Below are 13551 nucleotides of genomic sequence, written 5' to 3' on the forward strand. Positions count from 1 at the left end.
ATTTTAATTATTAATTAAAACACATGGACATCTATTCATACATGCATACATACATACCAACACTCACATACATCACATACTTATACTCTTTAGACAAACAGCACTTTTTCTGTTGCAAGATCATATATTCTCTCCTTTCATGTATCATCTCCCAACCCCATGTGTCAAAGCCCAGGCTTGACATGAAATAGAGATTATAAGATAAGATCAAATTATTGCTGGAGAATAAAAAATGAGAAAACACATGATAAGAAAGCACAGGTCAAGCAAAAAAAAAAAAACAAATCCCTTTTAATAAGCAATTAAATAACTTTATCCATCTTACTGATTAGTCTCTCCCTGACCCCAACTACAGCTTAATTACATAATATGTGTTTCTCAATGTCCTCTATCAAAGTGCCTTAAGTCTATTCATAACAGCCCAAAACTTTAAATACATGTCCACCATCATGCTAAACTGCAATAAATCCATACACTAGAATACTCAGCATCTATAAAAAGGAACTAAGTACTGGAACATGCAGCAACACAGATAAATCTCACAAATGTTCTATTATGCCAAAGAAGTCAGCATCGAAAGAAAATATTCTGCTTGATTCTATTTATATAAAGTTCTGTGACAGGCAAAACTAATCTGTTATAACAGAAATCATACAGTGGTTGCCTAGAGTCAGAGGTTAGAGATTTATCAGGAAGAGGCTTGAGGTTATAAATGCTCAATATCCTGATTTGGGTGTGGGTTAATGGGTGTATACATTTGTTAAAACTTAGCAAACTATTATGGACATTGGGGAGGGTGTGTGCTATGGTGAGTGCTGTGAAGTGTGTAAACCTAGTGATTCACAGACCTGTACCCCTGGGGCTAACAATACATTTTATGTTAATAAAAAATAAAAAATTTTTTAAAAACTTAGCAAACTGAACATGTAAATAATAGCCCACTAGAGGGAAAAAAAAAAAAAAAAGAGTGCTTTAGGCCCACACTAAAAGTCACCAGAAGTCAGTCGAAGGCATTTATAAATTACAAAACAAATTTAAAATGAAAAATAAAAATCCTACCTGATAGAACCCCAAGTAAGAAAATAAATGAAAATATATCAACTGTATTTACATAACCAAATTTCTATACTAGTATTTGTAAAGTTAATTTAAAACAACAGCTTTTGAAGAAATGTTAGTAATATAGCTATATTCTATTTTCACAAAAATTGAATCATATAACCTGGGGAAAGACACATGTACACTTCAACTAGATGATGCGAAGCACATTAATTTTACAAACTTGACAATGGTATTAAGACATTAAAGTCCAAAAGGTAGTAATATTTAAAGTTGTGGGTCAATAATGCTAGGATTTATAAAACCTTTGGCTTATTCAAAACCAAATATGCCTGAACCACAGATAATTCAACAACTCTAGGCTCCCATCACCTACTGGTCTGGAGAGCTGGACCCTGAACACTGGCAGCTGACCCAGTTGTGCTTTGCTGCACATAGGTCCAAATGTAAACAGTATGAGGCATGGCTCAAACGTGAAGGAAAAAATCCACCTAATAAGGACTTTAATGTATACCTAACTTTTTACCGCTCAAATTACAACACTGCTAAAAGATGCTAGATCACAATAAGGATGAAGTCATTTTTTTGCTCATCAAGATCAATTCCTCTTATATACCACATGAAGCTAATTAAAATATCAATCACAAAATGCCTCAACACTGGACATCTTCAAAGATTACATATTTTAGGAGCGCCTAGGTGGCTCAGTCAGTTAGGTATCTGACTCTGGGTTTCAGTTCAAGGCATGATCTCAAGGTCCTGAGATCAAGCCCTGCACTGGGCTCTGTGCTTAGCAGAGTCTGCCTGTTCCTCTCCCTCAGCCCCTCCCCCCACACACACACACACACACACACACACACTCTCTCTCTCTCTCTCTCTCTCTCTCTCTCTCTCTCTGTGTGTCTTGCTTTCTGTATAAATAAAAACTTTTTTTTAAAAAATTATATATTTTAATAATGTAAAGCCACAACTAACCTTAGTTATTAATATTTCCTGAGTACCTAGCTTTTCTGTAAACAAAAACTTAAACACTTCAAATTTGATGCCCATCTAAGATTTATAAGATGTTTTTATGATAAACTCTCTAGATTTTTCTCAGACTAGCTGACCTCCAATGGCTTCTTCCAACTAAATTTTAAATAAGTTTTCATTTATTCTATACTTCTAACTTATACAAAGTAAAACATAATTTAACTGGCATGACTGGAGAACAGATGGTCAAGTATTTTGATTAAAATTAGGATTGATTAAAAAGGATTACCAAGTTCAGACTTAAAATATAATAAAATGCAATTAACACCAAAAATCAACTGTAAATATTTAAGTTTATAGTAATTATTAATATAAAAGAAATTCACCATTTTGTGCCTCTGGGTAATAATAAATTAAAATTATCATAATTCTGATAAACTGATAAAATACTAGTTTAACAGTTTTCTGAGTATTAGAATGTCAGATAAATTCACTTCAATGATAAATTTCCCACTGCTATCCCATAAACAACCACTAATCCTGACAGTTTGATTCAACACTTTTTTATGTAAAGTTTTAACCTATGTTTTAAGCATATCATCTGCCAAATTCTGTTAGTAACAAAGAACTTACTTTCTATCTCATAAGAGAAACAGAAAATGGAAATGGAAAAACAATAAGGCTTCCAAAACCTGTGCTAGGAAAAAGAGCACTTTTCCTTGAACCACTGCCTGTCAGACCAATGGAAGAAGGTGTTACAAACTGGTACTGCAATCACCCCAGAGTGCTGTCTCCACATTAACCCAAACACCCAAGTCCTGCTGGGTGGAGAGAAGTCTACAGCAATTTAAGATTTATGGTTTGGTCACAAATACATATCTGGATTCAGAATATAAAAAATAAGGGAAAGGTTACATGAGCCATTTCTTTTTTTTACCCAGTGATCCCAAACAGTCTCAGTGGGTTCTTCTTCTTCCTCATGGCCACAAGACTTTTTATTGCTGCCCATTTCTTATTTCTGTTTAACATTTATAGAGGACTTTAATATTTTTATAAGCTTTAACTGGCACATTTCATATATCACAGCATTTCTGTGAGGTGTCAAAGCATTATCAGTTTTATTTGTAATAGCTAAAATTCTCAAGGCCATTCTTGAAGTCAATGGTTAAATTCAAGATTTGAGCTCTGAATTCTAATACAATAATTAGCCAGAGTCCAATAGCCCATGAAAGTTTTCTAGCAGAGAGCCAATCTAAGGGGCCTCCTTATTATTATCTGAGTTGTTCAACAATAACTTAAATATATAGTGTTATATATTTGATTTAAATGATTTTATTTACACCAAAAATATTTACAAAACTGCTCAGTAGACATTTTTGCTCACCCTGAAGACAAATCTGCTACTGAACTCCTTTGGTACACGAGCAACTTCTATTTGTATGGCTGAGAATGGAAAGCTGTCATTCAATCAAGTAACTATAGGGCAGATCTGGAATGTGACTGTAATTAAGGTTAAAGCATAACCAATCGTAGAGTTATAGTCTCTGCCAGAAGAAATCATTGTTAACAGAAGAGTAAAATAGTTCTTACTATTCAGTCTCTATGAAGACAGATGAGAATTCAAAATACTGGGGCCCTACCCTCTAATTAAGAATCCTGGCCTCAATAAGCCATGATGGCTAATAGAGATCCTGACAGCCTCCAGGGCCTAGAGGTAGAAACAACAACTACCAGCTAACAAAATGTTCAGAAATGGGTCATCTAAAGAGAAATTACTTGTCAGTTTTTCTGGGTACCATGCAGGGGAGAGAGGCATTGGATCTGATGGCACTTGATCAATTTCCTGGTCACTAGAGATGTGTTTTGCAGCAGAATGATAATCAACGAGGGCCCTCCCTAATCCATCTGAAGTAAGCTCCCTTCTCTAAGATTTCATGCTCACCAAACAATCCTCTGATTGGAAGACCTAGGTCCTGAAAATGACGCACACTGGATAGTGTACATTGGATAATGTACACATCTATCCAGTCACTAGAAACACCTATTACCCTGTAGAGCAACAGGCTGTAAAGACTCTTAGGACAAGGGCCTTGTCTATCCATCTTGATATTGCATCACCAATAGCTGGAACACTGCCCAGCACAAACAGATGTAGATAAAACAGATGCTCGATAATTTTTTACTGAACTACCCTACCACTGAGAACTGGAATTCATAAGGATCAACACTGGCAATGGAAAAATGGGCAAGCTCAGTATCTTTAGAAGTAAGAAAGGGAAAGAGCAAGCCATGTATAAAGAAGCAGTGAAATGGTTATTAATTCTTACCTGATCTATCCTCATTCAGCTGAAAATGTTAAAAGCCTTATATCTTCAAGTTCAGTCCAACTCAGTCCTAAACTAATCTGACCAAGACTATGTTTATTGGGCGCTCAACCAGTGTTTCTAGTCTGTCATTAATCCTGCTGCCTTAAATGTGGTGCACTTCCTGAAGCATCCTTATGCTTACCAACCCACACTATGAGCCAAAAGCCCTATCCAACTGAACATGGCCTTAGATCCTGGATTTACCGTCCACAATCCCAACTTTACAAAGCTATGGTATTACAATTGCCTAGAGTTTACCAAGTCTTTTTCCTGACAAGTGAGCTTGGAGCTATCAACTTGATTCACTGTTCACTCAGGGCAGCTCTTCCTGGATCAAAGATACTGCCATTAGCCTAACAGCAGGTACCATACCACCACCACCACCCCCATGAGACTTCCTGCTGCCATGCCTCCTGAGCACCTCATTCACACCTGAATCTGTCACTTTCATTCAGATTACATGCTGCCCTCAATTAAAAAAAAAACTTACTGGGGTGCCTGGGTGGCTCAGTCGGTTAAGCCTCTGCCTTCAGCTCAGGTCATGATCCTAGGGTCCTGGGATCAAGTCCTGCATTGGGCTCCCTGCTCAGCGGGATGCCTGCTTCTCCCTCTACCTCTCCCGCTCCCCCTGCTTATGTTCCCTGTCACATAAATAACTAAAATCTCTTAAAAATAAATAAATGAAAATTAAAAATAAATTTAAAAATACTTATTGCTTGCTCTCCCAGATTGGTGCCCCTATTCTTAATCCCATTCACTTCTGGCCCAAGCCTCAATCCCAACTATGCTTTTAGTTAGGACCCAGCATATCTCACCTATACATAAACCAATTATCTAACGAATGATGTTTCACAAGTTCCTATATATGAAAGAACAGAATTTATTCCCCTCTTTCAGGCAAGAAAATAAAGCTCAGAGAAGTTAAGAACTTTGGACAAAATGCCAAGGTATTTCAATAGCACTGCCAACATCTATAGTATATTTACTATGTTTTGTTCTTTGTTCATTTTTGGACCAAGCATCAGGACCAAACACAGGACTGGAGACTTAGCAGAAGACTTAGTCTACTTAAATGACAGGGTGTCTTTGATATCCATTGGAAAATAAATACCCATCTAATAGGAATCTCATTTCGGTGTTTATTTACACAATGCAGAAATACACACTGCAAAAGCACTGGCTTACCAACCTCTGTTTCACCTGCCCACCTGACTAATCAACTTTCCCATGCCCCCTGTACTCTCTAATATGCCTGCACACTTCTGCCCATCCAGCTGGGCTGCATTTTACCAACACATACATTCTGGTTTCACTCCCAAATCTGTTTATGACACTGGCACTTGTTACTGAAATTACATAATTTAAATAAACATATATAATCCAGTGAGATATAAGTGTAAAAAGAGAGCTATTTCTATGAAAACTAAGTTGATTGCTTTAGAATTACTTGAACAATGTGTTACTACAAAAAAAAAAAAGCTTCACAAATTACACATGGGGAAGGAAAGAGAAATTGTGTAATTCAAAAATGACTCTGCACTGAGATTTCTTTTCAAATGTTTCAGTTTTTGTTTTTCTTTAAGATTTTATTTATTTATTTGACAGAGTGATCACAAGTAGGCAGAGAGGCAGGCAGGGAGGCAGGCATGGAGGCAGGCAGAAGCAGGCTCCCCGCCGAGCAGAGGGCCGGATACGGGACTCATGTCTCAGTTCTTGATGCACTTTTTTAAAAATTAGAAAATTAGGGTTGATCTATCATTATGATGTCACATGTGCAAAAAAGAATATGGCTCTCCAACCATACTAGTTTTACCACAAAAGACTGGCATATAATTGTACAATTGCAAGTTATAGGTTAAAATAAAATAGTTGGGGGTATACATGTATTCTTATTTGATGCTTTCTTCACTTTAACAGCCTTTTGTTGATTAACTGGTCAACCATGTCAACAGGTCTCCTACTGTGGATGCCCCTTTCTCTGATGTCTTCTTTTTAGGAATGCCTCACTGGTAAAACAATATATACAATTATACAATATATTGCTAGCACTTCTGGTCTGAAACAAACAAAAACAACTTGCCCTACACCTCCAACAAAATGGACACACTATGTTGAATTTTCTACTGTATTGGGATTGTGTAAAACACTCTGGTGTGTTTATTACCAAAAATTAATTTTAACTTTCTTGAAATTAAATTCTGTTCCTTTTCTAAAAGGATGAGATTTCCTTTCCCAAATGATTTCAATTTATGCAACATATAAATTTTCTGAACTGTTTAAAACCTATCCATTCACAATTATCAGATGCTTCTTAAATTCTTCTGAAATGAGAAAGGTTCTAGTGTAGACAGAACTTTTGATGAACACTCATTTTTTATTTTTAAGATTTTATTTATTTATTTGACAGACAGAGATCACAAGTAGGCAGAGAGGCAGGCAGGGTGGGGGTAGGTGGGGGGGAAGCAGGCTCCCCACTGAGCAGAGAGCCTGATGCAGGGCTCGATGTGGGGCTCGATTCCAGGGCCCTGGGATCATGACCTGAGCCAAAGGCAGAGGCTTTAACCCACTGAGCCACCCACATGCCCCCTTGATGAACACTCATAATATTAATTTGGAAATGAGAGTATTTACTTACATTGCACTATCTATTAAGATTCTTACCTTTGTTTTTCACACTTACATCAAGTGAACAAAACTCTTAGCTACTTTTAGCAAGCCAAAACAAATACCCAAAAGCTGAGAAGTCAAAATGTATGTAACAAAACCACAAATTTAGCAATGAAGTAAATGTTTTAAAAAACTCAAGTTGCTTTAGGCTTCTTCAAAAATGTTGATTGATAAAACAAGAAGAGTTAAACCTCCAATAATTTTTAGATAATGAAAAAATATTTTTGGTTATAAAGGTATTTTAATTTTCAAATTTATAAACTTTCTTTTTAAGCAGCACTAGTTAATGACAACTTAAAAGCTGCTGTGTGATACTGAGCTAATTACTTAGCCTTCTTGAGCTTCCTTAATTGCAAAATGGGAGTAATACCTATCTAATAAGGTGGTGAATATCAAATGAGACATATGTAAAATGCCTAGCACATAGCTGAAAATAAACTCATGTAAAATCCCTTCATACATACGCATATACACACATATACATATAAAGCTAAGTATTCTTAACAGTGGGAGAGTGGCGGGGGGGGAGACAAAGTACACGAATTCTCTACAAGTATATGCGAAACTGTGTGCATAAACGACTAGGTGCACTTTGCTTGGGAGAGGATCCATAGTTTTTCATCATTCTCAAAGAATTCATGATGCCCCAATTTAAACAGTTTTTGTGTTTGTGTATGTGTGTATTTTTTAAGAGAGCACGAGTGAATGGCGGGGGAGGAAGAGGGAGAGAGAATCTTAAGCAGGCTCCACACCCAGTGTGGAGCTCAATGTGGGGCTAGATCTCAACCCTGAGGTCATGAGCTGAAACCAAGAGTCAGATGCTTAACTGAAAGAACCACTCGGATGCTCCATGATGCCCCCAAGTTTAAAAACCTACCTTATAACAGCCTTTGACTTTATTTTCTCTGTTCCCAGATATAGAATGTTTATAAAATTTGAACGGAAATTCTAGAAACAAGTTAAATTACTCAATAGCAACAAGCTGAACTAAATGATTGTAGTAAGATGTATATTCTCCTTTTATTTCTCCTTTAAGAAAAATACACAAAGAAATTCATTCAGCTCAAATTACTCCCCAAACTTGCCATAAATAAAAGCAAATACCTAATCTCAAAACCAAAGTTTAAAAACTTAAAATAAAAAACAGCAACATTAAAAAAAAAGAGAGAGAGAGAAAGAAAGAAAGAGAAATCAGGGAAACCCTAAAGAGCCAAAAATTAAAGTCCCATTACTTACATAACACAGTAATAATTATTCCTTTTCTGGAGTTAATGTTTCAAATTGATTCATTCCCTCATTCTGACTCAAAGTTCAACCTTCACTTCAAACGACTGTTATATCTAATTTTTTAATTTGTGTAATAGGAGACTATATGGTATCACAGAAGAGGCCCTAAAGTAGGAATCAGGAAAAGCAGGATTATGGTCCTGTTCTGGCACCAACTGACCAAGACAGCTGGACCTCAACATTCTATGGCACCATGATTCCACACCAAAACATGCAATCCCAAAGTAAAACACTAAGACATCTGCTATCCTAAAATCATATTTTATTATTACTAAAACAGAAACTTACTAAAAGAGAGGTTACCTGACATTTGATTCTAGGTCTAATTAAGAAAATATAGCTACAACAACAAACTTCTGAACTACAGAAGTTCTATCCCCACTGTCAATTCTCTCAAAACAGATCTACCCAGAGCCAGGTTCCCAGTTGGGGCCATTTAAAATTTCAGCTTGACTTTAACAAGTACACCACATACCTCCACCATACCACTCCCTTCCCTAAGGTGAACAGTGCTTATAAGAAAGATCTAACAAAGTGTACACGAAGATACACAAAACATAAGAGAGAGCAGTTTGGCATATCTTCATAGGTAAACCCTTACTATGTATTTCACTGAAAAATACTTGTTACAGAAAGGGCAACTTATTTTAATCAATTTTATTCTAAACTGCCTTTCCTAAAAGAAGTATTTTTCAATGGAATATAAATGAGGCTTTGCATAGCAAGGTATCTCTATGCTCTCTTCCCCCACCCTCCCCCCGAAAAATAAAAACTACATGAATATTAAGCATTTAGTAAGTCTGCTAAATACAACTCTGAATGTATTCCTGTAGGAGCTGAACATATACACAAAAGGCAAATCAGCATGGCAAGAGGTTTTCTGAAAGACTATGATGACTAATATTTCAGGACTAGAACGTGACAGTTATTAAAAGAAACATGAGAGGCGTTTTCCCCGTTCCCCATAGGCCAATGTCTCCACAGCAAGAACTACTGCAAACAGCATTGAGGACTGAATTCACACAGTCTATTCTCTTAGGCCTAAATCATCTTTTGCAAATTTCCCTCATGTCACATATTATGACAATCAGCAATTCATTTGTTGAAGGTCAGATACAGGGCACAATGAGGCCCATGAACTCAAATGAATTTTTAAAAAGGAGCAAGAAGAAAACCAAGATAATGTCTCTTTCAAAACGATAAGCCAAAACCCAGTAACTAGCATAACTATACAGAAAAAATCAGATTGCAATGATATGCTGGTACTATTCTCCCTCATGACATGTACCAAACACTCTCCAGGTTAAAAAAAAAAAAAAAAAAAGTTCACACAGCAGTTGATTCACACCTTTATACACAACTTTAGTACCAACCAAGGTTGTTTCACATGCTTTACCTCATGAACTGGATTTCCAAGTAAAGGCAAATAAGGCCACCTGGGTAAGATCATCAGAAGGCTTCACCACTGCCACTATCTCAGATTTAATAAAAGCATGTCTTAATTAAGTTAATGTCCAAAGATTTCAGTCTCCAAACTCAAAAATTTTGTATCATATTTCAACTAATTACAAGAGACAAAATATTGAGCCCACACTTTCCTATCTGAGCAAGTATAATTCAGAGATTATTTATTAAGAAGTTAGTCCTAATTCTTTTTGTTGTCCTCAAAACACAGTTTACCTGTTGGAAGGAGTATAAATACAAATTTTCAGTTGGCAATTTGGCATACCTATCAAAAATTAAAACATGCATGTACTCTTTGATCCACCAATTACATTTGAGAAATCTATTCCATTAGTTTTGGATGGAAATATAAAAATGTTCATTCACGGCAGTATCTTTATAAAAGTGGAAAAATCATATATACTGATTAACATATAGGATGCCAGTCAAAAGAAGGGGCTGGGCCCACATATATTGATGTGTAAAGAACTTCAAGATACTTTGTACAGTGAAAAAAGCAAGTTTCAGAGAAACAGGCATAGCAAAAAATGTATTTATATCAGGAAAACTGTGCATGGGTGAGTACATGAGTATACATAATTGCATAGAAAATGGTCTGAAAAGATAATTTAAAAGAGGCACTTTCACCTTCTACACTACATACTATATACTATATATATATCTGTATTATTCCTTTACATTATATATATAAAACATGTGTTCTTTAAAGAAAGTAAGAAAATGTAAGGCTAAATTTTATCTAAATTCTAGAATTACAGAAGATGCTATAATAGTAAAAGAAGTAAAGACTGTTAATAGTCAAAAACACCCTTTGTAGATTTTAACCTCAAGGGAATAAAGAAATGTGGGCAACATCAATCAGTAGTTATGAGTATGACAGTGTTTTCACAAACAAGTGTCATTCAGACAACTGACAGATTCAAACTTCAAAGATTCAAATATAAAAGATATTGAAATCAGAAACATCATTAGAAAGATGTAATCATTCCAAATATTCCTTAGAAATTCAGTTTTAACAATGAATTCCATTACTTTAGTACAAAAAGTATCCTGCGGTGCAGGTATGCTCTTTTGATTTAAAAAAAAAAAAATGGCATGTACAAAGAGCTAAATGGTATGAGGGGTTTACTCTCACCTGTACATTTTCTTCTGTAACCTGAATTTCTGCAGTGTAAACATAATCGATCAGCATTCTCAGGGTCCAGCCATCTACCTCTTTTATTCGAACTCTCTTTGCTCGGCTCTCACTCATTTCACCTAAAACACAAACAAGGAAGAGTGACGCTACAGCGAGCCACTGCTGTAGAGAAAAGAAAATACCAATGCCATTTTCTTGCCACTCGCTGTATTTCATAAGCAACACAAGCAGCCACTTTTTGCAGGCCTAGAACATTCCATTACCTCCCCCAAAACCAGAAAATGTACTTGTCACCCACTTGTACCTGAAAATCACATCAAAGCAGTGACCATGCCACATGCCCAACTATAATACCTATGGAATTATTAAGTTCAGTATATGCTTCTGTCCATGTTTTTTTTTTGGTCCATGCTTGTAGGCAGCTTGTTTTCTTTTTGGATTTCTACTCATGACTAGAAGAGTCACCATGTCACCCCTTTTGGCTAATAGCAATGAGCACTTGCTAAAAAGGACTCACTTGGTCAGGAGCACTCATTCAACAAGCACAGCAGTGGCTGCCATGTGCATGAGTGACCTGCAATGAACACAGAGGTTTTGTCCTCAGGGACAACATGACCCTCATGCAGAAAACATTTAGGACACAAACTACAGAAACCACTGAAGGAATGCAAGACAAAACAGGGATCACAAAAGGGCTAGTCAATGACAAGGGGCTTCTTACAGAGATCTTCTAGCCCATGTTCTGCTCCTCTTTGTCATCTGTGGTAACTTTATCCACAAACCTAAGTCACTTCCATACCAGCCCAGCCCTTCTTACTAAAGCCAGCTGTTCTTCTATCTCACTGCCTGCGAAAAAGTGCTGTAAGACCTCTCTCATTTACTCACTGAACTAATGGAACGTTCAAGGATCAAAAATAAGATCCTTCTTGTGGAAATAAACAGGGAAGCAGAAAAGAGAAGGGAACTTAGGGAGAGAAAGCAGCAGGTTTGACCACACATGTACGGAAAACATAAAATGACCCAAGACATAGGGAAATATAGTGTCGAATGCTGAGGAAAGAAAATTTCCATTTAAAATGATGAGGGCAGTCTAATAATTATGTTGAGTGCATGAGACACCTGGCACAAGAGTTTGGTTCCATTAGGTCACAAAGATAAAAGCAGCAGCATTAAAAGCGATGCTGCCACCCCTCACCTTTACTTAAATCCAACATCTGTCAGAAAAACAAGATAACATCCTCAGGATTTCTTGAAAGTTCATTTCTTTTTTTAGCCATGGTACACTGTCAGCGACCATAAGCTATCAGAAAAGCCTATGGGAATCCATAATTACACCAAACATAAACCCTGGGAGGAGAGAAATAATAATAGTGATGTACATTTAACTGCATACTTCCCTAGAGATTATTTCTGACAAGATCTCAGAAAGAAGCTGTTCCCTTAAGAGCTAAAATATCTCAAAAGTATCCTGCCACCTCCCAGAGAGGGGCATAGGGGTGAGATGGGGGTGGGGGAACATCTACCAGTATTACAAGGGAAGACAGTTAATGAGGAAGAGGTATATATGCCTATACAGTAGGAACACAAGGGACTGGCTTATGTGTGTGTTGCCTCAGCCTGTTTTTTTCCCCTTTAAAAACAGAGAGGAAAAAAGAAAGGTTGAGAAATACAGAAATATAATTCTTCATTTGCATATAAGGCACAACACCTATCCTACTCTCTCCGGATCTTGTAGACAGATGGAATTTGTATCATCTCAAAGTTCTTTTGTGTCTAACGTGAAGACAGTTGGGACTGTGGACTTGGACTTTAGACAAAGGCCACATCTAATTCACCTATAGGGCTATGGCAATGTATAAAGCCTTGCAGGGCCTGGGGCCAGACAAGTATAAAGCCACATACTCAGTTCTCAAGGAGTGAATTCAGCCCTCAGGACTTACGCATGACCTAGTTTAGACAAAAACAAGTGTGACTTTGGGGGGCCTGGGTGGCTTCAGTTGGTTAAGCATCTAACTTCCGCTCAGGGCATGATCCAGGGTCCTGGGATGGAGCCCCACGTCAGGCTCCCTGCTCAGTGGGAAGCCTGCTTTTCCCTCTCACATTCCCCTTGCTGTGCTCCCTCTCTGTCAAATAAATAAATAAAACTTAAAAAAAAAAAAGTCTGACTTTAACTTATATATTTGAGTGAGAAATCAGTCCTATGACAAGCAGTTTTTAATATCCTAGTTTTTAAGATATTACTATAAGACGTACTTTGCTAATTCATATATTCCATATGTGTCCTTTTTAATGAATTCTTTCCCCAGAAAACTGTATCTGCTTTCAACAAATTCAACTTCTATTATATGTTGCTTTAAAAATGTTATAATCTTTATGTTTCATGTTAATCTACAAAAACAGTAACATATAGCTTGCCACAGATTGCACTAATAGTTTGAGAATGCCAGTAATACTAAGAATCAAAACACATACTAAAGAGAGTTATAGGGATGCCTGCATGGCTCAGTCAACTATACATCTGCCTTCGGCTCAGGTCATGATCCCAGGGTCCCCCACATCGGGCTCCTTGCTCAGCACGGAGCCTGCCTCTCCCTCTGC

The 13551-nt window shown here is 36.9% G+C and overlaps 1 protein-coding gene across 2 annotated transcripts in view; it reads right to left on the minus strand.

Moving 5' to 3' along the window:
* KLHL2 (kelch like family member 2) overlaps positions 1 to 13551 on the minus strand; it is a 110319-nt gene that overhangs the window by 64570 nt on the left and 32198 nt on the right. The window contains exon 4 of one of the 2 annotated variants that reach the window (XM_032332603.1): positions 10951 to 11072. The exons of the other annotated variant lie outside the window; for it this stretch is intronic. Coding sequence (XP_032188494.1) covers positions 10951 to 11072 — 122 coding nt within the window. The remainder of the gene's footprint in view (positions 1 to 10950; positions 11073 to 13551) is intronic. 2 annotated transcript variants of the gene reach the window in all.

This window comes from Mustela erminea, chromosome 2, assembly GCF_009829155.1.
Source record: "Mustela erminea isolate mMusErm1 chromosome 2, mMusErm1.Pri, whole genome shotgun sequence".
Taxonomy (NCBI): domain Eukaryota; kingdom Metazoa; phylum Chordata; class Mammalia; order Carnivora; family Mustelidae; genus Mustela; species Mustela erminea.